The 25,699-nt window shown below is 44.5% G+C and overlaps 2 protein-coding genes and 1 long non-coding RNA gene across 5 annotated transcripts; 2 read left to right on the top strand and 1 right to left on the bottom strand.

Moving 5' to 3' along the window:
* Positions 1-1,734: 1,734 nt before the first annotated feature.
* Positions 1,735-11,879, top strand: ash2l (ash2 like, histone lysine methyltransferase complex subunit). Of its 2 annotated transcripts, XM_060038909.1 has the most exons (17): positions 1,735-1,881; positions 2,643-2,709; positions 2,975-3,120; positions 3,597-3,685; positions 4,025-4,119; positions 4,337-4,432; positions 4,647-4,742; positions 4,953-5,028; positions 5,210-5,227; positions 6,813-6,912; positions 7,179-7,396; positions 8,365-8,532; positions 9,009-9,202; positions 10,144-10,236; positions 10,859-10,957; positions 11,210-11,269; positions 11,425-11,879. In XM_060038909.1, the coding sequence occupies exons 1-17, from the start codon at positions 1,805-1,807 to the stop codon at positions 11,530-11,532; spliced, it is 1,800 nt and encodes a 599-aa protein (XP_059894892.1). In that variant the 5' UTR covers positions 1,735-1,804; the 3' UTR covers positions 11,533-11,879. The 2 variants fall into 2 exon arrangements, with proteins under 2 accessions (XP_059894892.1, XP_059894893.1); XM_060038910.1 differs by lacking the exon at positions 5,210-5,227.
* Positions 11,630-25,161, bottom strand: LOC132447898 (G protein-coupled receptor kinase 5-like). Of its 2 annotated transcripts, XM_060038912.1 has the most exons (16): positions 24,890-25,161; positions 23,561-23,650; positions 23,318-23,430; positions 22,251-22,328; positions 21,667-21,764; positions 21,024-21,116; positions 20,600-20,663; positions 18,616-18,756; positions 18,050-18,240; positions 17,297-17,334; positions 15,933-16,022; positions 15,360-15,571; positions 15,060-15,197; positions 14,385-14,522; positions 14,001-14,141; positions 11,630-12,380 (listed from the first exon to the last, which is right to left on the bottom strand). In XM_060038912.1, exons 1-16 carry the CDS (start codon positions 24,939-24,941, stop codon positions 12,267-12,269), a joined length of 1,791 nt encoding a protein of 596 aa, XP_059894895.1. In that variant the 5' UTR covers positions 24,942-25,161; the 3' UTR covers positions 11,630-12,266. The 2 variants fall into 2 exon arrangements, with proteins under 2 accessions (XP_059894895.1, XP_059894896.1); XM_060038913.1 differs by lacking the exon at positions 23,318-23,430 and having other exon boundaries at positions 24,890-24,906.
* LOC132447900 (uncharacterized) lies at positions 18,641-21,558 on the top strand. Its single transcript, XR_009523253.1, has 2 exons — positions 18,641-18,776; positions 21,047-21,558. It is a non-coding gene; the product is annotated as an uncharacterized LOC132447900 (long non-coding RNA).
* Positions 25,162-25,699: the final 538 nt, after the last annotated feature.

Below are 25,699 nucleotides of genomic sequence, written 5' to 3'. Positions count from 1 at the left end.
GTTCACCAGCACACGTGGAAATAAAGTTAGATCATCGACTAGTACGGCAGGACAGAATACACCAGGTGATGGAGCATATTTTTGATAATGTCTATAGGGGACTACATACCTTTTTAAGTATGTATGTTTGAATACGATATTTACTACAGTAAGGCAATAGTTGTGTAAGGCCATACTTAAATGGCACTGTTTACAACACACACACACACACAAATGCTTTACACACACACACACAGACACCCCCACACACACACACACACACACACACACACACACACACACACACACAAAATGTGAGAGACAGGTAAATGATAAGATAGAGATATTGAAAGGGTTGTCTGTAGAGATGTGTTTTTAGAAGCTGCTTAAAACAGACCAAAGGTTCAGCATGGAGCTTGGGGAACATGGTTCCAGTATGTCGAGGCTCACACATCACAAACACCCATGCTTCTGCAATTGGAGCGAGGAATGAATACATAGATTCGAGGACCTGAGTGATCGAGAAGGGGAATGAGCAGATCAGAAATGTAACTGGGGCAGGGTCTTTCAGAGCCATACTAAAGCCTAACCCAGTCAGTGTGTGTGTGTGTGTGTGTGTGTGTGTGTGTGTGTGTGTGTGTGTGTGTGTGTGTGTGTGTGTGTGTGTGTGTGTGTGTGTGTGTGTGTCTGACGGAGTGGCCACATGTGGAGTAGACTTTCTACGTTAGGGTTAGTCTTTTTCTAACAACAAACATGGATTCAACCGTATTTTGAATGCTTTGACGATTTCTCTCGAGCAAACAGCCAGCAAGCAGCAATACACATCCGTAAAGGTATGTTAATCACCACAAGAACAAACGCTTACACAGTAACGGTAGACGATTGCCAAAGAGAGGAACCATAAAGTCCACCGTAGACAATCATCCAAAGGCCTGAACAAAGAGCTCATTCCTTTACAGCTCACCCTCCCTGTGGGGGAGCCTCCCTTGGGCGATGCCATAGTCTGAACGGTGGTATCAAATAAAGGCCTTTCTAGGAAGCCCTAGGGGGTGCCCCGGCGGTTAGGCATACATGCTCTCCTCCTGTAGCTCATATCTTGGTTTTCCATTGTTACCTTCTGTCTTTCAGTCGTTGATTTGACTACGAGCTGAATACGGTGAGGATTTTGGAACCTTGGTATGACGAAGATCGAATAAAAGTATAATAGTTGAATTCTGAAACTATTTCAGACATTACATAACTTTACATTTGAAGTCGATACCATAACGAGTTTCAAATACCTTTTATATGGTGGATTTAGATCATGCGTGGACTACATATGCTTGTGATCGTTTCTTAGAGGTTAACTTTGTTCAATGAATCTTTGATACATTTTTATTAAATCTCTATATATAGATATATATAGAGAGATTTAATATATATGTAGACAATCTAGTGCCCTCTTGTGGACCAATGAATATCGCAAGGAACAAAAGTCACGAACTGTGAGAATATTGAAATGCATCATAATTTAAACAATATTTAAAATTCCATAACCATTAAACCCCAATAGGTAATCACATTCACAGGATTATGCGGATGTTTAACATTTCTTACATTCAGATAATTTAGCCTGACATTATACAATGCCGATAAATCAAGAGCTGTCCTCATTTTTGTCCATAACAAAATGTGTTTCATTGCAAAATATCCAAAGTAACAAACTAAATGGATTTTAAAAAAAAGTACGACACTTCAGCTCGAGGTCAGCAGTCAGTTCTCCGTTTGTCAACACAACCCGGAAGGTGTTGTCCAACACTCCGTTCCTCTCGCGATACTTGAAGTAATGGTATTGCTTTCAAACATGGCGTCGGAAGGAGAGGCGGTTAATGCTGCAGCCGCTGAACTAGAGACTGCCGAGGGGTAGGTCTCTCTGGGATGAGAAATACACTACTTTCTTAGTATTGTACATCTAGATATTACACTGCGCTGCTGATTAAACACCACGCAGTGTCTTATGGTTTCAATAGGAACCGCAAATCGTAAATGCAGTCAAGGAGGCACCCAGACAACTCACATCAGCTTCCTTTGTATGAAGATGCATATAATACATATAGCAACTTTACTAAATAAAGCAATGTCATTAACCATAGCGTGGCTTTGCCAGAAAGCTTCAATGCAAATGTTTTTTGCATTAATCTTTAATAGTATACTTAGTACATCACATAACAGCTCACCCAACCATCACTATTAAGACGCTTTCTCAGCATCAACAGACAAGTTGGGAACGCTTTGACTCACGATGCATGTCATTAGGTTAACAGTTTACATTATTTATATTGTATATGTTCTCAGCGCTAGATAGGCCGACAGTAATCGTGTAACCCGATGTCATATTCTAGCCCATTTTGGTCCAAACTGCACCCATTAAGTTGTCTCGGTTTTTGTCCCTCTAGAAATTAACGCGAATGAAGCTTATTGTCGACAGCTAACGTTATTATAATTTATGATCTATTTATGATCTCTTGATATTACTTATGCAAACGCATTTTATTATAAAGACCTACCACCTTCTTACAGTGCCTTAATACGCATATGCATCTTTGATTTTAAACGTATCTGCCGTATCATTGCGTTATGATGTAGGCCTGTTTATCCTAATCCACCACATTGTCTTTCTGCAGCGATGCTTCATTTAGTGAAGTGCCAGTAAGCATGGATACAGAATCATCTAACGGCAAAGAGGGCATGGTAATGTCAAGACTATTATCAACGTATTGCTTACTACCTCTCGTAATGTTAAAATGTATGTTCAAAATGTTATGATTTATATTTTTTTGAGATGTAATTATTCTTTTACAAAATATCTGTTGCAGTTATTATTATTATTATTATTATTATTATTATTATTATTAATATTATCAGCCTTGTTATTACTCTGTCAGACTCACTTTCTGTGAATTCCTGTGATACGTATTCGTTGTATTATCAATGCTGATGTAATGTTGACCTCAAGGACACCGGAGGGGAAGGCTCAGAGGCGGCCGACACCCAGACGGCTTCGGGAGACGAGGAGAGCGGTCGACAGCTGGGCGAGGTGGAGCTTCAGTGTGCGCTGTGTATGAAGTGGTTCACCGCTGACACCTTCGCCATTGACACAGCGTACGTAGACTTTAATCATCAATACACTCGTCCTCTCAGGGGCAGGGTAGCGGGTGGGCTGTTGGATTCCCTGCTGAAAGGTTCAGAACCCAATGTCAACATTATACTTGTAGCCATTCCTTGAGCAATATGGTGCTGCTAACCCCTACCTGCATGCTGAGCACCTGTATCTAAAAACAAATTCACTGTAAGCCTGCTAAACGACTTGAGACGAATTGGATGGTGTAGTGGCTACGTTGTTAGACTCAGAAGCCAGAAAGATTCTCGGGTTTAATCACCAATGTCTGCGGCCTAAGAGCAAGATGTCCGACTCCTAACATCCTACCTGCTCCTTAGTGATAAGTATTTGCGTCCACTGTAAGTTGCGTCCACTAAATGACACTGTCTGTTAACCGATCGTCATTGGTAATTGGTTAAACGACGTGTACTGTAAAGACAAATATTGCTTTAACCTTGTACTTGACCTTGCTCCCCAGGACGTGCCTGCCCTTCATGACCAACTACGTGTTCCACTGCAACGTGTGTCACCACAGCGGCAACACCTACTTCCTCAGGAAACAAGCCAGTAGGTGTTGAGATCTAGTCATGGGATCCATGTGTCCATATGCAATTCTGACATGAGGGCTTTCTGGTTGTTATTTATATTTTATTTTCTCTAGAAAACAATTGAGACAGGATAGTGTAGGGATTAGGCTGTATGACTCTCAGCCAAAAGGTGTTGGGTTTGAATCCCGGTGTTACTGGTAGGCTTTTTTGCGCTAAAGGGCCAAACCCTGATTCTGAATCCACTCAGTCACTTTTAGATAACAGTCTACTCAATGGAACTAAGTTAGTAACCAAATGTCGTGGACAGTTAGCACTTGTTTCTGAGATACATGATTGAATACGTTGTTTGGGGTGGTAGACCTCAAGGAGATGTGCCTGACGGCGCTGGCCAACCTAACCTGGAGATCCAGGACCCAGGAGGAGCATCCAAAGACCATGTTCTCCAAAGACAAGGTAGGCAGAGTCCCAGCCCATAATATTCTTGACTAAATATATTTGACAAAGCTTGATATGGTACCAAACTAAATATCATTTATTTAAGGTGATAGCCTAGATGTATTAACTTTGATTAATCTACTTTAACAAGCATTCAACATTTTCCTTGATGTGCATTAGAGGGGCTGTTTACTTTTAATTCATAAAGATAAATTTCACCTCTTTGTTTTTCTAGGACATAATACCGTTCATCGATAAGAACTGGGAGTGTATGACCACACGTCAGAGACCCGGCAAGCTGACCTGGCCAAACAACATTGTGAAGACCATGGTAATGCATTACATATTATTATTATTATTATTATTATTATTATTATTCTTATTATCTCCATCTCAGCCATTGAGTGATTTGGTTTTCCATATTGATCATCAGCCTTCAAGCAGTGCATCTCATTTAAAACAGTCATGTCTGCAGCAATATATAATAATAACAAAAAGAATCGTAACTATATTTTGATAGGATTTGAATCTCGTGTATTTTCCAGAGTAAAGAGCGGGACGTGTTCCTAGTGAAGGAGCACCCGGACCCCGGCAGCAAAGACCCCGAGGAGGAGTACCCCAAGTTCGGGCTCTTGGACCAGGTACCTTGGCTCTTATGTGCAGCTTTAACTGTCATGGTTTATAACTGAATATCCTTCTTATCCTGTACATGTATATTGAGTAATTGTTGAGACCGCGGCATTAGGAGACAAGACACGTTCACACGATCCCATCCTGCCCTTGAAGCAGCTTGACAGACTGTCAACATACGTGTATTGTTCTGATACATATGGATGTCTTTATGAACACAGGACCTGGGAACCATCGGACCGTCCTACGACACACAGAAGCAAACCACCGCTGCCCCTACCGCGGCTGGACTCAACGGTAGGCCCTGGCGAGATCCGGCTGGGACCGGCTGTGCGATCAAAACAATCAACCCGTTTTGATATTGACACGACGAGTGACGAGAAAGTGTTTTGTAGATCATTGATACTGGCCAAAGATCTACAAAAGGTCTATAGAGTTGGAACTTGATGATTGATCATGGAAGTTCTGTGTTTTCCAGGTGGATCTGCTTTCTCAGGTGAATATGTGGTATTTTGGCGTTTTTTTTTTTTTTTGTGGTCTTGTCTTTTTTTTTTATCCCCCTCTGGATGGAAGTTGGCCCTGAGGTTCAAAACATTCGTAACTCCAGAACGATCACTATCAACGTTAAAAACCGGTGTTGGGGATCTTACGGGCAACTCAATCCAAACCCACTGTAACCTCCCCTTGTTTGCTCTCTGCATATGTCTGGTGCTTATGCCCTGCTTCCCCCCCGCCCCCTTTACTTTGATTGGTCCATGATGTCCCTGTTTACTTGTTGTGGCTCCCGGTTCCCTCGTCTTCTGCTTGCTGCTCGCAGGCTTTGAGAACTCCCTTAGTCCCCCTGTCTCAAATGACACGCGCTACGATGTCGCGACGCCTCGTCCGGTGCCATTTGGCCGCCTCCCTCCCCTCTGCTCCCCCGCCTCCAACTGTCTTGTTCAGTCCCCTGTCCAGCCCTTTTAAGTAGTAGTTGCTATTATTATGTTAAGGTTCTTCTGTGAAGTGCTCTAATGTAGGATAATAGGTGTCTCGTTGTATAAAAGGATCTATGACCTGATGGTCTGGGCCTTTCCTTGTTGAATCGGACTGGTTTGGAACAGGTACTGTACTCAGAGCTTGACCGGCGTCTACAGATATCCTCCTTGTTATTGGATCAACACTGGTCTCTGGGTCAAAGGTGGCCCAGGTCTACCAATTCTATCATTGCTGTCCTTTAAAGCTATTCAAGTCTGAAAGGGGACATTGTGAAATAATCTCAGAACATGGATAGAGCGACACACATTCAATCTACTTCAGTGTACATAGTTATTAAGTAAGTTATTGTTAGTGTGTGTACTGCCTCGTTCAGGTTGTCAATGTTGATGTTCCATGTTGGCTTGTGCACAATGTCAAGTTAGTTTGTGCATTTAGTTTGTTTCAGTTTGTTGACAGTTTAAGTCAGTTGTTAAACGGTTTGTTTCAGCTAGGTTGGGCATCACATCCGTCAGACAAGTATCATCCATCAGATCATGTTGGTTTGGTTGGTTTAGTTTCTTTCAGTCAGTTTGTCTAGTTTGTTAGTTTGTGTACGTCTTTCAGACTTTCCATGTTAGAAAGACACCGTATATAAACTGTCTGTTTGTTCATATACAGCCTCTTTAGTCTGGACACAGAGGCTATATATGACCTGTCTTCCTGTCCTTCCACGTTGATCCTTTGCTTGACGGGCAGCCACGCCACCCCCCGCTGTTCCTCCTGTCTTCCTCCTGTGCTTGCTGTGCAGCAAAATAATTCCTAATATCTCTTGACGCATGAAAGAGTGAGTGGGGTCCGGGGCTACGAGATGAGGCCATAGAGTACTAAGTCACCACAGAACTGAGGTCCGAGAGTTTCGCCGGTCACGGCGTGGTCTCTGGCGCTACGCGCAGAGAGTAACACCGCCGCTACAGTGCCCACCACTGTCTCATGAGAGTCTCTCTGTCGCACCCGTCTGTTTCCTCGTCGCTCTGTCGGTCTGAATGCGTTTCTATCAGATGTGTTTTACCAATGCGTTCGGTTGTGTTAAAAGCTGTTGTTGTTGTTGTTGTTCTTGTGGCCCTCAGGTGCCTTGGCCCCTGGCCCCGGGAAAGGCAGAGGGGCCAAGCGTAAGCAGCAGCAGCAGCAGGAGGGGGCGACTGCAGGGGCCACCAAGAGAACACGCAGGTAGGAAGCAAGGATACACCCTCTGTAGGAGACGAGGGTGCTCCCTCTGTCGGAGACGAGGGTGCTCCCTCTGTCGGAGACGAGGGTGCTCCCTCTGTCGGAGACGAGGACACACCCTCTGCTACCAACCTCTTCATGAGGCTGCTAGGAAACAAGGAAACGTATGCAGTGGTTACCATCACTGCACTAGCGGAGTGAGCCACCGAGCCGCCCCCCCTAAGACAACAGCCTTTAACCCTCCTGTCGTCGCACCCTTTCCCCGACAGCGACCCCCTGTTCTCGGCCCAGCGCCTGCCTCCGCATGGCTACCCGCTGGAGCACCCCTTCAACAAGGACGGCTACCGCTACATCCTGGCCGAGCCGGACCCCCACGCCCCCGACCCAGAGAAGCTGGAGCTGGACTGCTGGGCGGGGAAGCCCATCCCCGGAGACCTGTACCGGGCCTGTCTGTACGAGAGGGTGCTGCTGGCGCTGCACGACAGAGGTAGGAGGCGGTGGACTGGTAGCAGTCATGGTGCTGCTAAGGGTCGGTCTGATTACCTCATGTCGTATTTAGATATAGTACTTAGTTATGTAGCATCTTATCATAGCTATCTAGGTTGAACAAGGGGAATGGGTTAAGCTAGCGATTGTTGGTGCTTTGCACTTGGTTCTATGAACATCCTTATTGTACCGACAGCGATATATGGTTTCACAATATGACAAATGTACTTGTTGTTAAGTCGCTTTGGATAAAATGCCCTAAATGTAAATGTAATGTAAAGGATTACGGCAGGTAGGAAGCCGGTGGACCTACAGCAGTCATGCCTCCCTCTACTAAGGTTTGGTCTCATTAAGACAGAGGTATGGCGTAGGGCTGGGTAAAAATATCGATTCATCAATGCACTGCAATTTATTGGTTCTCGATTTAATTTAGATTCAGAATTGTTTGAAATCGATTATTTCCATGAAAAAAAAGAAGTATATACTCACTCATTGTAAACTAGAAGCGAGTATGCCTAAATGTGCATGCCCTTTTACATTTTTCCATGTTATGATTATTACTTTTATGCTGCAAGTTTAGCTCAGGAACAATACTATACAATGGTGTATTCCCTTTTTGCTAGTTAAAGCACAATGAAATGGTTAATTCATCTTGAAATGGTTAATTCTAAATTATATTTAGGTATTTTTGTCATCTGCACGTATTATTGAATCGATATCGAAGCAATTGGATCAATATCAAATCGAATCGAATCAAGACCTAAAGGATCGAATTGAATTGGATTGTGAGGTACCTGGCAATACCCAGCCCTAGTATAGCGGCATGGTGCTTTTGATGATAGTGGCTATCTTTTTTTAAAAACATAAAAATAATGAACACAAACTGTAATCGAACTGTAATCTCCAGCCAGAACGTATCTAACGGGAACTGTGTTCGTCGTGTGTCTTTGATTTGATTGATTCCTCCAGCTCCGCAGTTGAAGATCTCTGACGACCGGCTGACGGTGACCGGGGAGAAGGGTTACTCCATGGTGCGGGCGTCCCACGGCGTGCGGAAAGGCTCCTGGTACTTTGAGGTGTCGGTGGACGAGATGCCCCCCGACACGGCCGCCAGGCTGGGCTGGTCGCAGCCGCTCGGTCAGTACCCCAACACACACACACACACACACACACACACACACACACACACACACACACACACACACACACACACACACACACACACACACACACACACACACACACACACACACACACACACACACACACACACACACACACACTGGCTGACAACACGGTAATGACACACGCACACACAGCGGCAAAGACACAGTCATGTCACACAGACGGGCTCATTCATGTTTCACTGACAGACACAGTCATGTTACACATGCAGACAGACAGACAGACAGACAGACAGGCGAACAGTTATGTCAAACAGTCGGAGACAACCACAGTCGGATACACGTCCAGACAGACAGGTGCACACAGAAGTGGTCAGACTCCCACGCACACATGTACAAGACCCACCTGCAGTGTTGTTGTGTCGTTTCCCCCCCCACCCACCACTAACCCTCACCTCTCTCCTCCACCTTCACTGCTGACGCCCACAGGTAACCTGCAGGCCCCGCTGGGCTACGATAAGTTCAGCTACTCCTGGCGCAGCAAGAAGGGCACCCGCTTCCACCAGTCCATGGGCAAGCACTACTCCTCGGGCTACGCCCAGGGGGACACGCTGGGCTTCTTCATCGAGCTGCCCGACGGAACCCAGACCGCCAAGGCCCTGCCCGACACCTACAAGGACAAGGTACCCCCCCCCAGGGGAACCTGCACGGAGATGAGCCCCGTTCGAGATCAGCCTCCACTTTGAGTTTTGGTCGGATGTGGCTCTGTTCTTTAGTTGCGCGTCGAGAATGAACATGGTTGAGGTTTAAGCCGCACAAAAGCTGTTGCTAGTGCTATCGCTAACGCTAATGTTGGGTTTCGTTACTCGAGGATGGTGGCTTTATCCTTATTAAGTAATGTTTGTCTGGTACCCATGGGGACGGACCGATCTAGCACTTGAATCAGGATGCTAATACTCACAATGGTACTACAAGGACCTATGAGTAGGTGTTCCACTGTTGGGTGGAGCTTTGAATAGTAGCACAACGCTACAGTACCAATGGTACCAGAACCAAGCTGGTAATAGTACCGCTACTATAAGAAGGTGTTCAGAACCATCAACCTATTAATAGGATGGTACCAATCTGTCAATTACCAAACTATCCATTGAATGTATAGTTAAAAAATCGAACTGGTAATGGTGCATCTGGATCCAATGCTGAAATTCTAAAAGAGTTTAATAGTTCAAATACCAAGCTTTTGACAATACATCCTGTTGAAAAACCCAACTATTAATAGTGCATCTGGTTAGAATGCCAAACTATTAATAGTACATCTGATTGAAATTCCAACTATTAATAGTGCATCTCGTTAAAATACCAAACTATTAATAGTACATCTGATTGAAATTCCAACTATTAATAGTGCATCTCGTTAAAATATCAAACTATTAATAGTGCAACTAGGTGAACACATTGCAGATAACTGTGTTTCTGCATAGTTGAAACACCAAGGTGTGTGTGTGTGTGTGTGTGTGTGTGTGTGTGTGTGTGTGTGTGGGTGTGGGTGGTATAAATACCAAGCTGTTCATTGTCTGTGTCAAGTGTGTTTACCTGGGTGATCTCTGCCCCCCCCCCCCTCCAGGCTCTGATCAAGTTCAAGAGCTACCTGTACTTCGAGGAGAAGGACTACGTGGATAAGGCAGAGAAGAGTCTCAAGACCATCACCCCCAGCCGGGTCAGCACCAATCTACACCCGCCTTAATCCCTACCTGCCCTTCTCCTCCACCCTAGTCTCACCAATCTACACCCGCCTTAATCCCTACCTGCCCTTCTCCTCCACCCTAGTCTCACCAATCTACACCCGCCTTAGTCCCTACCTGCCCTTCTCCTCCACCCTAGTCTCACCAATCTACACCCGCCTTAATCCCTACCTGCCCTTCTCCTCCACCCTAGTCTCACCAATCTACACCCGCCTTAATCCCTACCTGCTCTTCTCCTCCACCCTAGTCTCACCAATCTACACCCGCCTTAATCCCTACCTGCTCTTCTCCTCCAGCCTAGTCTCACACTTTAGAACCATATCCCAGGCTGATGGCAGGCGCAAGACAGATCCCTGGCCCTTACCCAGTATCATCCCCACCCTTAGCCCCTATCACCTCCACCCCCTACTCTCCACCCCTTCCCCCCATCATCGCCACCCCTACCATCCCCTCCCTGACCCTCCATCATCCCCCCCCACCATGAGTCATCTTGAGCCGGACTCCTCTTCACACCCTCTTCTCTGTGATGTTGTACCGTCTGACCGGACCTCAGTGCACTCTGTTGAACTCGAGGTTATGTTTCCCTATCTCCATCAGATGGTGTTCTACAAGAACGGGGTGAGCCAAGGAGTGGCATACGAAAACCTGTTTGAAGGCCTCTATTTCCCCGCCATCTCACTCTACAAGAGCTGCCAGGTGGGTTGGCGTCCTTATGGAGTTAGTGTCGCGGTTAGCTGGTCTAAACCCAGTGCATTTCGTCACAAACACCCTAGATACTAGACTACCCTGCCCCTGGTATGTATGTTTGAAGATGCTTGCACAGGGAATAAAAGTCGTTGGTACTTACTTGGCAAGCCTAACCCTTGGTTAGGCAAGTACAATGATTGTGCTCGAACTGTGTGTCACCTAGATCCTCTTGGAAGTTTAACTTTTGTTGTTCTGTTCCAGGTGTCTGTCAATTTCGGGCCAAACTTCAAACACCCTCCTAAAGACCTCAAATACCAACCGGTGGGTAGATCTAAAATACAAATACCCGTTCCACCACGTGTAGGGCAAAGCATTAAGCATACGACTTCAGAAGCCCTCTTCCTGAATCTCTGTTTCTAATCTCTGTTTCTAACCGGCCATCTTGTCTCTTCATTCTCCCCCCGCCTTTCTTCCAGATGAGTGACATGGGCTGGGGGGCCGTGATCGAGCACACGCTGGCAGACATGCTGTACCACGTGGAGACGGACGTGGACGGCCGCCGTAGCCCCCCATGGGAGGGCTGAGACCCCCCCCTCCTCCCCCTTCTCCCACACCCAGTCATACTCGACGTCCAACCCAAAATCACCAAAAAAGGTTTTGGTGTTTTCTTTTTGCTAGACATGTTGTTCTTTACTTTTATGCGTCCCCCGCTGTTTTAAGACATTCTCGCGTGGTTTCAGGTCGGCTGCCATGTGACGATCTCTGGTTGTATGGTTTTAGCCGGCTGAGGTCACTTCCATTTTTTTAAAAAACATCTATTCCTCTCTAGAGTGATTCCACTCCGTTGGAGACTAGGGGCCTTTTGATTGTTTTAGTTCCTTGCAGTCGTTGTTTTGTTATATTCTGGGTTAAATAAAGTTTATATATGTGAGTTCTTGGATTCCTTATACAAGTGAACTGAGAAAACCATAAACGGGCCATTTGATGGTAAGTATTGGTTGTCATAAAGTCATACATTTTAATGATTTATCTGCTTTAAAAAACAATCTTTTACAAAAACACACTCCGGTACATTATATAAACCATTTCTTGCTTCACCCTATAAGATAAAAAGTGCCATTTGGTTAAAGCTCTAGTCCGAAGTCCTGCAACACCGTGAGTCCACCGTGGTCGTTGTCGCTTTTGGGAGTGGAGCTACACAAACATGACCCGTATCGGCATACGGGTCTGCAATGGAAAGGTTCAAATGTCTCTTCCGGTCGAGCAGTCATGGGTCAGCCTGCCGTGATTTCTGCCTTTCCTCCCTCTAGTGTGCCCACTAGAGGGCAGAGCTGACTAGTTTTCGCTCCAATATGGGAGTGCGGGACATCAGGATGGGCTCGCCCTCCTCGTAGCTTTCTGGCGTGCAGAGACCTTTTGAGGGGTTTGGGCTCTGATTCAAAAAAAGAAAAGGGCTCATGGAACAAGATTTGTTAACAATTTATGTCCTCTTTATATTAAATAATGAATTACCCTTGTTCAAACAAAATGTATTGTGTAATCTTGCATACTATCTTAGTATCCATACTATATCCCTACAGACAATGTGGAATTTGATATAATACTAAATCCACAATGTAACCTAAATTTAAAAATAAAAATGAAACATAGCCTTACATCAGACTCCATTCACATGAATAAAAAATGCTACCGTTATACAAACAAAATGTATTTTTACATGCAGTATTAATACTATAGAAAGGGCTATATCTAATTTTACATAATACTAAATCCATAATACTGTACAACTTAGAATGAAATATGGAGCCTTACATCAGACTACATTCACACAAATATCATCCATCCAAAATGCAACAATCTGACATACCATGTGATTGAAATAAAAATGTGTGCTAACTACTACAGCAATCAGAATGAGGAAAGATATTTTCTTGTATATGTTCTAATAACTGATTCATCTGATAAAACAAAGATGCGCAAAGCGGTCCCTGTGGGCTTCCATACTTGTAGTTGTTATGAAGCTTTCCGGTTTTACGTCGTAGCCTACGAACTTCTGAGGGGCGCTTCCTGAACGCTCTTATTTCGGAAGAATGGAAGGTTTACGTAAAGACACGTAAGAGCCTTCGAACCTCCGAGCTGTTTTGAAGGCGGCAATAGCCCCCCCCCCCCCCCTCTCTGCACGTGCCCTTGTGGTACTTCCGATTGTTGTTGAGACACGACAACAGTAGAGTATTGAGACCTGTAATGCAAGTGAGTTACAGGACTCATGCATGGATGTTCTCTGTCTTGGGTGTGACTTGCTTTGGGGCTTTTGCTATGCATGCTCCTGTTTGTTGAATATGTATTTCTTGGATGGGATAACTGGTAGTGGTTGGCAACAGGATCTACTTAAAATAACCTTATCACAGAGGAAGGCATCCATCACACCTACTGAATAATAATAAAAATAATTCAAAAAGTATATTCACAGACCTCTCCAATTCAGCTTGTAAACAAAGTCTTGTACAAATTTAAGGTGCGGTCTGAATCCAGTTTTGTGTAGTTTGTACTTCCTCAAGTCCGGAATGCTGTCGATAGGCTTTGTCACATGAACGTGTCTGGACTGCCCAGGTGAGTGTTTGATAATTTGTTAACTGCCAAGCTACGTAGCCAGTAGGGAAAATCCACCACTTAATTGGTGTGAAGGGATTTGGAAACGGACTGAAATGCCTTGAGATTTCATGGGACAGAATAAATATGTATTTTTTGGATGCTTAATGCACACTTTCGATAACCCCTCATACGTAATTATATGTAAACTACAGATGAAGTTGCCCATTACTTTAATGCAAATGGCTGCGTTGTTTGTCACTTGATCTACCGTTTCATTGCTTAAATCCATCTCTTGGTTTAAGGCCACATTGTAAACACACGCACACAAAACAAGACGACGAGCAGTCAATCGCGCGGCAACGTCTCCCGGGGTTACGGCGATGCCCGACTTGGCGTTGACACGGGTCAGGTGCCCGACCCTATACCCCCTCCGTCCGTCGTGGACGGGCGTCCTTCTCACCTGTTTGCGGCAGAAGCGCTCCCGTAGGTTCCGTTTGCTCTGGCTCTCGGGGACGGGGATGTGGGTCCAGTCCAGGTCGGGGGACCGGGACCCCCGGGGGCCAAAGAGGTTCAGCTCCAGGAAGCACCCCGTCTCGATCATCTTCAGAAGAGGGAGGCGGACGGATGAGTGAACTCAAGCTCACAGACAACGGGGCGCCCCCCCCCGGTGGCTAACCCGGGTAGAGCGCGTACCACATAGGCTCCCAGGACTCTAAAGTCCTGGGAGCCTATACGGCTTGTAAAGGCTAATCACACTCCCACCTGGGGGAACAATACGTCAGCTTTAAATGTGTCCTATGCGTGTTGTGGGAGCAGGGCGGCTCTCTGTGGGCGTGTCACTCACCTCGTTCTGCCAGTTGACGCAGACGCTGCCAGTGTTGAACTTGCTGTAGAAGTGGTCGTCGGCGCGGTCCAGGCTGACCCCTTTGACGGTGGAGAACTCGTCGATGTCCTGCACATCGCTGCAGTACACCAGTTTGGGCTGCAGGGGGGGGGTGGCAGAGGAGAGGAGGGATTATGGAGGGGAGGTGGAAGAAGCTACAGGCTCCTCATCATCCTCATCGTCAGGTCGGGGGGGGGGGCAGCAGCTCCAGCTTGGGGCCCCAGACCTCCCTTTCCCGGGGGTCCACATTGACCGGCTCTGACGGGGGGGATCCCGAGGCGTTCCCAGGCCAGTGTTGAGATATAATCTCTCCACCTAGTCCTGGGTCTTCCCCGAGGTCTCCTCCCTGCTAGTCGTGCCTGGGGATGCATCTTTGCCAGACGCTCAGGCTACAGAAGCTACAGGCTGTGCACTCTAAAAGGATGGACGTTGGCCTGGTCTGAATCCCAGAGTGATTTTTTATCAAATGTCCTGAGCAATGGCAATCAAGCCAGCCTTTGCTCAGTTGTTGTTTTGAGCTGCTCAGATGCAATAATGGAATTTGTGGCAAGAAATCTCCTGTGCTGAGAAAATCTGTTTAACCGTTACTCTGAATTATCAAGTAGAATATGCTCGAGTTTGAGCAGTTGCGTTTACATCGGGTTTAAATGGAGGCACCACGAGCCCGGCCTCCAACATCCTGAAGTTGACTGTGTTGAAGAAGGCATGTGACTGCACATCTGCTGCTCCTGACGGCTGGCAGCCCAGCCTCTGCTCAGGGTCTCTGGTCAGGAGCTGTGAAAAAGTTGGATTTAGTAAAAAAAAAAAAAAAAAATCCCATTATTAGACCACGTGTATGCTGCTAGTAGGTCTTCACTGTATTGCCTTCCACTATCTGAAAGACAATATGGTTGTTTTTTACACAGACGTCTAGAATACTCGGCTGTGAGCTCTCACCGAGCGACACAGATCTATGGTCTGGGTGTTGAAGGATTTGGGAGAATATTCGATTTGCCCCGCCCGAATGCGTCTCTCCATCTCCTCCTTCTTGGCGTTATCTCCTCGTTCCCGAAATGGTGGCCGCCCGGCGGTCATCTCGTATACCAAGCACCCTAGCCCCCACCAGTCAGGGCTCATCCCATAATACTGGTCGTCAATCACCTCTGGAGCTATGGGAACAAAAAAACGCAAAAAAAGGAGGGTTTGATTATGGATCATGTGTTTTTATGCAGCGATTAAAGGACCTCTATTATACCGCCTGGAGGGATTGTTAATTCCCTTTACAAGCCACTTACAAATCGATTAGATAAAGACATCACAAGTGGGAGGCTACACCCAGAAGTATGACGGATGGATCAGCCCATGAGTTGGTACAGTCCACAGGGTAGGCTGGTAGGTAGATCTATTTTGAAATAGCTTTTAACGTGGCTCATTAGCATCCCACCTGGTGGTGAAAAGGTGGCCCTTTAAATGAGTGCAACAGACTGCATGTCATCAACTATGTTCATTATTATTATGGGATGTCCCTACCCATGTAACCCATGGTACCCACTCTCCCTCGCACGAGACTTCCTTCTCTCAGCTCGACGGCCAGTCCCAGGTCTGAGATGCGAATGTGTCCTGCCATAACGACAGAAGCAAAGCAAGCTCCTTTTAGAAACATCCAGGTTAATCATAATGAAAAGTGGTTCTACAGGTTATTTTGCATGGTCAAGTCATTCATACAAATCAACATAAGTATGTTAATGAGACATGCATTTGGTTACGTTTGCATTAACTTCAGCAGCATTTCCGGGTCACAGTAAATAATTTGCATTTTGCATTTTCTTCATTTTCGTTTTCAAAAGCAACATTCAGGTGAGAAGGAGATCAATCAAGGGATATAATTAATAGTGGAGCAATAATTGTTATTTGTAATTCTAATCAATATCATGAGTTGTGGTCAAGTTGAAATGAGTATCTAGTTTGTCAAAAATGCTGTGTTAAAGGGAGTGACTGTTGTTATGTTTAAGAAAACATTATTTTCCCAAGTAGCAACATCATTCTATAAATAGCCTTCACCACACCCAGCAAATCCTTTATTTCCTGAATCTTAGCCAACAAACTGTGACGCATTCCTTTAAACAGCACTTCCTCATAGCGCTAACGCTGCTAAACAATGCACTCTGTGATGTGGTGACTCGGTGAGCTAATCGGTTCACTGCCCTGGTAGCAGCGGTCGTTGATTAGTAAAAAGGTTTGCACTAATATTTTTCATGGCAGCCGACAGAAGATAGCTTAGAGCGGTTATTATTTTGTAGAAAATTGGTTCCAGTAGGAGAGCCACATGAGCGTACAGCGTCAGGTCAAAGAAAACAAGTGAACCGCTTTTACAAAGACGTGGTCTGCTTTTGGTTTTAGGATGGGACACAGATTTAAGGTGCTTTGACCGTGGTATTATCGACACAAGTACTCGACATATGCCTGCCCCTGAATGCACTTCCACCTGTTCCCTGGACCAGGGAACAGGTGGAAGGGTGGTCTAAACTGGTTCAGTCCTGGTACATAACTTACATTAGAGAGGTAAACCATGATTAGTGTAACGAGCTACACCTGGTGATCTGATCTATAGAGCCCCTTGAATAACGGGCTCAGCACCCTAAAAGAGGGAGGTTAACAAAACATACTTTTTCTTAATGTAGACAAACAGAATGATGTTTGTTTTTACGCCATCAGTGGCGTGTGTGTTTAAACACTACGAGGGGTTTATTGTTTTATATATTAGACGTCTTACCTGCTGCAACTTTGAGTTTGGACCTTTATGTTTTATGATATGAGTGTATAATCATCCATCATCCAACTAAAGTGAAATGCTATATTTCTTTACAAAACATACATTTTTTGACTGTACGTACCATTGTCATCCAAGAGAATATTTTCTGGTTTCAGGTCCCTAAAATGGGAACATGAAATTAAAATCAGTAAGAATGGTGAGCACCATTTGTGAATACCACATAAGTACATCCCATTGTGTCTGGATTTGGCCACCTCCTCATAGCTGCATCACATAAATTTGAAAAGGTAAAGGTAAAGATAGCAAAAAAGCCAACCAGGGTTTTAAACCACAAAAAAAATATGCCAACACTTGTAAAACAATACTAACAACCGGTAATACTAACACCTGTATGACACATTCCTTTTTCTGTCACGGTTTTGCATGACTTTGCATTAATTGCAGAAAATAAATGTCGGGCCCTCAATGAAAAAGTTTAGATTTTTCGTTATTAAATGAAAACGCACTTGTAGTAATAATCCATAGCTGGGTTTAAACGTAGTACAACTTTTGTGTGTGGTGTGACGTCATCGGTTTTTATCACGTTCGGTCGTGGATCAACATTTTTTACAGACTGTTGCCTTCTAGGCATGAAGATAAACCAGCCACTGAAATCCTAACCGAACCAAGATAACACGTTTTGGCTTTGTATCAAGACAATGAATGCCTCGAATGAGTACCACGACCTACATGCCGTTCAAGGAACTAAATGCTAGTGTTCTGCCTGAAACTTTGTGCGCAAATGTAGCTCATGGCTGCCTCTCGCTTCAAGTTCTAACCCCCGAGGTCGGAAAACACTGGAGGTCACTTCCTGAAGGTGGAGCGAGCGACCCACCTGTAGACGATGCCCTTCTGGTGCAGGTGACGGAGGCCGCAGCAGACCTCCGCGGCGTAGAACTGCACCTGCTCCTTCCGCAGGCCCGCGGGGCCGATGTTGTAGATGTGGAAGCGGAGGTCCCCTCCGTTCATGATGGTCAGCACCATGCACAGAGTGTTCTTAGTCTCGTAGGCGTAGGCCAGGCTCACCTGCGGAGAGGCAGGGAGAACAAGGTTGTAGTCACTACTACTCCTGCATTGGTTCACATTGAGAGACGAGGTTGAAGGAGGACCGCTCGTATGAAGGACTACAAAGGCAGACGTTGATGTTCATAATGAGGGGCTGACCAATGGATAGATAAGGCCTGCCTTCAATAAGCCTCATTTTCAGGTTATTATTTTGTAGTAGAGTAGATGCTTAGTCAGATGGACATGGTCGAAAGACGGACGGATCAATGTTTGTTCCCCTCCAAGGCACAAGGGTGGTTCAGCAGAACACATCAATACAAAAACAACCCAAATAGAAATCAGTGACAATAGAAGTAATTTAATATAAGAAAGAGGACAAGCATTGAGAAATCGTACCACAAATCTGCTGTTGACCTTCTCCAGGATCTGTTTCTCATTGAGGGCCATGGTCTCTCCTCTCCTCTTCTTCACTTGGGTCTTCTGCAGCTTCTTGCAGGCGTACATCTTCCCCGTGGCTCGCACCTGGCATGCCCACACCTGTACACGACAACAGGAAGGTGAGTAATCAACGACACCATCAGCACGTTACGCCGCGCGTGACGCCAGGATGGTCCGATACAGAGTGAGCCTTTGTGTTATGTTTCCAAATTTAGACCATAGGAGATTAGAAGATAAAGAAGGTGGCAAAGTTTATAATTAGGGCAAGTAAACAATTGTAAGAGATTAAATTGTTCTTATCAAATCATGGTGCAATATTTTACAATATTAAACAATGACATTTGTTCTGACTCTTAATAAAGTGCCACTTTCATTTGTTATGAACATATAACTGCATATTTTAATGAAAATATTGTCACATGTAAGTCCCATGCTCTCTGAATGCGATCCCATCCCAACTAGTTGTCTGAAGGAGGTCATGCGTACTTTTTCTTTCAGTCTTCGACTTATCTCAAAAACACAGCTACATACAACCTTAACTAAACAATCCCAGCCCCAATGATTCTTAATCATTTCAGCCCATTTTCAAACTTCCCTTTTAAGTCTTGTGTATTACAGAAGGCTGTCTATCAACGGTTGGCGAACTCAATTTGAATTCTCATTTCTCTTTCCGCCGTTTTCGACACCATAACATTTGATCGTACAAGAAATTCTGTCGGTAATTTTTTTGTTCTTCACTTGGTTTGTCTCCATTCTATCCAATCATAATTTCTCTGTTTAGTCAGTTAATAATGTGTCCATGGCAGCTGAGGTTAAATGAGGACCGCAAGTTAAATTTTAGGCTTGATTCTATTTTGTTTTTACATCATAAACCAACACAATATTTTATTCCATATGATACTCTATCTGCCTGCACAATGACCCAACAGGCTTACAAATATTAAGAATTTGAACTAAGTTTTAATTCAAATTAAAACTCCCTGAAGGGAAAGTATACTTCCAATTTTAGCATCACAAAAATGGCTGCCTATCTGATCTATTTTTAAATCCTATTGTTTATCTAAGGCATGTCATGGCCTAGTCCCTCATTACTTCTAGATCTCCTTGTTGACCATTAACCACTTCACAGCCAGACCAGTTGGTAGTCTCAAAGATCAGGCATAAGTCTTAAAGCTATCATGATTTTGCAATCTGGGCGCCAAAGTGGAGGGCAATATCCTTTTCCGTTTTTTTTTCTCCGTTTTAATAAAGGCTACATAAAATATCTCCATTAAATATCATCCAATAATCGAAAATAAAAACCAAGCTGGCCAGCCCTACCTCTCTCTCTTTACGAGAATCTAACGACCGACCCTCCAAAAAAAACGTGCTCACTTCACCCAGCCGGCCGGCCTCGCTAGTTTGGTGTCACCGCCAGTTTGAGTGGACAGGCGGTTATTGAGTCTTTTATTCTGAAATACTACGACTACCTACTAACAAATATGGGCTCAATCTGAGACATTCACACTTCAATCTATTCCTTTCTATTGCCTTTGGGTTGCTTTTGTTCTGTTTTTGTTGTTCGTCTTAGTGTTACAGAAAAAGAGTAGAAACAAAACCGCTCACCACAAATGGCACTGTGAAGGATAACTCCATGTTAGACTAGGACAAGGTCAGGAAAGTGACTATGCAGTTTAAATTGTAACTGGAAAAATATGCCAACACTTGTAAAACAATACTAACAACCGGTAATACTAACACCTGTATGACACATTCCTTTTTCTGTCACGGTGACACCAGGTCAGACTTTCAAATTGGCAGCCTTACCTGAAGGCATCGTTGAACAAGATGCCTAACCTGCTTGGCATGTAACTGAAGGTCGCTTTGGATCAAACTCATAACTTAATGACTGATTCTTTGGCTGTCTTGCTACAACGTTGCCTAGGGGATGTCATGGTCTTACCTCTCCGAAGCCGCCCTTCCCCAGCTGTCTGTACTGCCTGAAGGTGCGCTTGGTTATCGTCTGCCTTGAAAGCACATGGAAACAGGGGGGTGGGGCTAGTTAGAACTCAACATAAAGTAAGCCTTGTCCTCAATCAGAAGTAAGCATGGGTGGCTTAAAGTTTGTTATGCATGAACAATTATTTTTGGTTGTTTTAATTCAGACATGCAAGCCTAACAGACTGCAGCAAACTGGGTTTATAAAAGTTAATATAGCTAAGACATTTTTTTGATTTTTTTTCAGTTGAAACAAACAAAACATAACTCAAAAGTATCTCACTGTTAAATATGTTACATAGGCCTTTTCCCTCAGATAAAATCTAATATATATATATATATATATATATATATATATAAAACATTGAATATGTGTATTGTGTACTGACCTCTCCAACTTCTTCCACTGCAGGAAGCGGTCAAAGAACATGCTCTCCTGGTACTGGAGGAATGGACCCCCACTCAGCTGCTTGTGGAGGTCTCTGATCACACACACACACTGGACATGAGCTGAGCAAGCATAAACTACAGCATACCTTCTCCCCCCTTTGTCTCTGGCTGCCTCGCTACCTCTATCTCTGTCTCACTCTCCTTCTTTATGTCTTATTCTCTCTCTCTCTCTCTCTCTCTCTCTGTCTCTGTCTCTGTCTCTGTCTCATTCTCTCTTTGTCTCTCTCTCCGTCTCTGTCTCATTCTCTCTTTGTCTCTCTCTCCGTCTCTCGGTCTCGATCTCTCTTTCTCTCTCCCTCCCTCTTAACCCTCTCGCTCTCTCTCTCTCCGTCTCTCTTTCACATTCGCTCTTTCTCTCTCTCTCACTCTCCGTCTCTCTGTCCCATTCTCTCTTTCTCTCACTCCCTCGCCTTTCCCTCTATTGCCTTTTCTTTTTCTTTCTCTCCACCATTCTTTCTGCCCATCTCCCTCTCACACCCACCCGTCACTCAGAGAGGCTAGCAAACACACACACACACACACACACACACACACGCGCACAAACACACACACGCACACGCACAGTAGGATCTACAGGCTTACTTCCGACACTCCTTGAAGATGTCGCTGGCGGGGTCGTCTACCAGCGCCTGGATGCAGCTCTTCTCATGCTTCTCCACAGCATCGATGCACTGAGGGGACTGAGGACACAACCAAGGGATGAGACGCTGATGCACACATTTTTGCAGGTGTCGGACAAGCAAAGCAACAATAGGTTGGATATAGTAGAGTCATGAAGACTAGGAACATCCGAACATGATCCATACAATGACATTATTTTTATTGGTGGGAGGGGCTTAGGGCAGGAGGAGTTTTATTTCATTTCTCTAGAATCATCTCTAAATCTTGTCTCGGCCGGAGCTGGAGCAGACCGCAGTTCACTGAATGGCCAAAGGCGCCAGTAATGACAAGGAATTTGTGATTCTTAATTGGTAAATCTAAGAATCACGTAACATGTAACCTTTAGTTCAAATTTTTGAGAATGTGACGCTCACTATTGATATACTTCCAATATATATATATATATATATATATATATATATATATATATATATATATATATAATACGTGTATACACTTATATAACATGTTATAAGACCAATCAGTGAGGCCCATGCTTCGGCTACCTGACTCCACAGGAATCTCCGAATGAGTGCCACACCAACATCACGCCTCTCCTGGTCCGATTTGCTCTCAAAGTTTTCCTGCCAGATACAAATGCTGTATTGTTACAATTACAATTCTGTATGTTTTGTTTTTTATACACATATAGTAGGCTACACATCATACACTGTACAAATTGATTTAGTATAGAAAATAAGGATGCATTTCAAGGCTGGGATGTATTAATGGGACTGAGGTCGAGCAGGCTGCAGTTCACTTACCAGCCAAAGGGGGCATTAATGAGAAGGAGTTTCTGATTCTTTCTTACACATAGTATATTAAAGGGGACCTATTATGCTTTTTCGACTTTTATGACCTATAAACGTTGTTATAATGATTGATGGTCATGTTTAACCATACTAAAGTGTCAAATAATGACGTACATGCATTTCGACGTATTCCCTGCTGACAATCTGGGGTGGCTGTGCAGAGCGCTAAACACTCGTTTGCGATTCACTTGTTCACATTTCCGGGAAATCATCTACGTAGAGGCACTCCTGCCGCGCCCCCATATGCCTGGTCAAATCTGCCCGAGCGCACGCTTCAAGGAAGGTAACCAATCACAACGGAGTTGGGTTGGCAGGAGGGGGGCGAGGGGGCGGACAAGGACGAAACCGAGCGTTGACAGAGAATGCTGAAAGCGCCCAGATGAGAGGACGAGTTTTCCGAAAATCTACATCGTTTTTTGTGTATGGTTAAACATGACTATCAATCATTATAACAACGTTTATAGGTCATAAAATTCGAAAAAGCATAATAGGTCCCCTTTAAGGGCTTTGATATTTTTAAGTAGCATTTATTAATGGATAATAAATGCCACTTAATACTATTTCTAAGATTCATATTTCAAATCTTCCCATATTAGCATTTTCACCAAATGCACCAAATAGCACACACCCACTTAAGAAATATTAACCGCAGACTAATTATCTGTGACTCAGTATGTATTGTCTAGTCTGCATTAAGATTTGGTTGATATTAAGACCATATGGTCTTAGGAAACTAAGCTAGTGAACATGGTGGCCTTTACCAATGCATCCAGAAGGGAAATGTAGTTCTGTAGTGCAGGTGAACTTCGGCAGAAAAGGTAGAAGAGCATTTTGCCAATGGGCTGCTTTTCACATAAACTGTGGTAGTCTCGTTCTGACGGATCAAAACAAAACGGAACAAAACAAACATAAGTATGTCATTAAATCCTTGCATAAAGGTAAAGATCGCTACTGTTGGACGGTTGTGTCTGAGAGAACACAGACACACAAAAACCTGCACACACCTACGCTCACGATCAGATCCATACACTGGCTTATATGTGAAAACTTGAGCAGCTCTTTCCATTTTCCACTCTTCCCCTTTCCTCCTCCACCTGGAAAACAGACAAACAGGGAAGAGAAACACCATGGTTATAGGTTAAATAGGTTAATAGACTGGATGTTTAACGTAGCTACAAGCTAAGCATGTGGTCAGGTGGTTTAGCATAACGTCTGTCAGTGTGAAGGTGTTTGTAGGTTATTCATGGCCCACACTATCTATCCTCTGAGAAAGTCAATTGACTGTTGGTTGGATATGGCAGTCAGACTTTAAAACATCCATCTTCAGAATTGTTTCCTATGCGCCCTGTCATTAGTTTCACCAAATGCAATCGTAGCTATGTAATCACCTGCCATGCAAGAACACCCTGTCTGAGTGAATACACATTTGTCATTAGATATACCACTACTACTAGCGTGGAATTTGCATTGTAATCAAAACATACTCAGAAGCTTTTTGGAGCAGGTATGTATCTAGCCCTTAATCTTTGCGTTGACTTGATTGCAATCTGGTGTTAAATAGTCTGGCAGGTCTTGTTTGAAACAATTGCTGGCTTTAATAGAGCGCCTGGTCTATTAATAGCTCAAGAAACTGGTTAGCCAGAGCTAACAAGAGATTCCACATAGCTCTCCTACGTAGCTACTCCTCATCATAAACAAGTGTAGAAATGTCATTCATTTATTATCCAGACAAACACATTTTGCTCTTTTGAAAAAACTGACAGCATCTGTCAGAGAAAATACATCTGTTTCCTCCAGGGCAAAGAAAGTCATATTTGTTTTAAGGATTCATTTCTTACTTTTGCAAAAAAACAATCTTTGGTTCTCTATTGAATAAACCCACAAAAAGGTTGGTTTAAATGTGTAAACATAATTTTATCATTTATCCTATCTCCCCCCGTAGGGTACATGGTAATTGATTATTATTATAATCATAATAACAAAACAGTACAAATAACCAAAATGTCTCGAATAAGGTTGCTATACAACACTAATCAAACAATCCATTAATTGGATATTTCATCATTAAAATGTCATCTATGTCATCATCAAAGAAGTCAAGTGAGACACACAACCTTGAATTAAGACCCCAGAATTCACCGGTTCCAAATGCCTCAACGGCGTTGAAACTCACATGTCGTTCACAGTCTTTCAATTTAAAACATCAGTTCCTTCATAATTCTCACACACACACACACACACACACACACACACACACACACACACACACACACACACACACACACACACACACACACACACACACACACTGTTTAAATTTAGAGAAAGCTTACTCTCTCTGGCTCGGATAAGAGCGTTGTTCGCCACCATGCTTTCAATCTCCATGATCCCGGTGCTTGTGCAGGCGGCTCTATCACATCGTCCACCTCGGAGGTCCCGTGTCCTCACACCAAAGCGGCCCGGAGTGCGCCGTGCTTCGCCGCGCTCATATCCTACCCCGGCGGTACAGCTTGCGGCCAACACTTGGTGTCGTCAGTGTATTCTGTCCCCAGCGCTGAGGGCTCGGTGCTCTCACCTAGGTGTGGAGTTACGACTGCAGGTATGTGGTCTGAGTTGTCGGAGTGGGAGGGTGGGGTGGTGGTGGCTGGTGGTGGAGGGGAGGGGGAGAAAACACTTTCCTTTGAGCGACTATGGACCGACTGGTTGTTGCTGACGTAGCAGCAGCGGCCCGGCTCGTCTTGTTTTCTATAATTCTGCCCGGCAGCTTTTGTGCAGCACGCCCTGATGAAGGAAGGCGCAACTCTGAGCGGCTCAATTATAGCCCGGTAGGAACATGATTATACACATTGTGTGAGATCATCAGAGAACTCCACAAGCACCTGAGTGGTGGTCCATTCCTTCAATGCCAGGGCAAATTTGAGCAATTTAAGGTCAACAAGATCCTGTTTTGTGTGCACTATCGAAGGCTGGTCAGGTGTGTGTGTGTGTGTGTGTGTGTGTGTGTGTGTGTGTGTGTGTGTGTGTGTGTGTGTGTGTGTGTGTGTGTGTGTGTGTGTGTGTGTGTGTGTGTGTGTGTGTGTGTGTGTGTGTGTGTGCGTGCGTGTGTGTTTGCGGATGGGTGTGGGCGTGGGTGGGTGAAAATG

The sequence above is a fragment of the Gadus macrocephalus genome, chromosome 19 (genome assembly GCF_031168955.1).
Source record: "Gadus macrocephalus chromosome 19, ASM3116895v1".
Taxonomy (NCBI): Eukaryota; Metazoa; Chordata; class Actinopteri; order Gadiformes; family Gadidae; genus Gadus; species Gadus macrocephalus.
The sequence above is the reverse complement of the archived record's forward strand: the minus strand, read 5'-3'. Positions and strand labels throughout refer to the sequence as shown.

Coding starts and splice junctions, on each gene's coding strand:
- ash2l (XM_060038909.1), top strand. CDS start 1,805: ATGGTATTGCTTTCAAACATGGCGTCGGAAGGAGAGGCGGTTAATGCT. Junction 4,743..4,952: donor AGTTCGGGCTCTTGGACCAG/GTACCTTGGCTC, acceptor TTATGAACACAG/GACCTGGGAACCATCGGACC. Junction 10,237..10,858: donor AGACCATCACCCCCAGCCGG/GTCAGCACCAAT, acceptor TATCTCCATCAG/ATGGTGTTCTACAAGAACGG.
- LOC132447898 (XM_060038912.1), bottom strand. CDS start 24,941: ATGGAGATTGAAAGCATGGTGGCGAACAACGCTCTTATCCGAGCCAGA. Junction 22,329..23,317: donor TTTCCCTTCTGGATGCATTG/GTAAAGGCCACC, acceptor TGTATCTGGCAG/GAAAACTTTGAGAGCAAATC. Junction 12,381..14,000: donor AGCGCTTCTGCCGCAAACAG/GTGAGAAGGACG, acceptor TTTTTGAATCAG/AGCCCAAACCCCTCAAAAGG.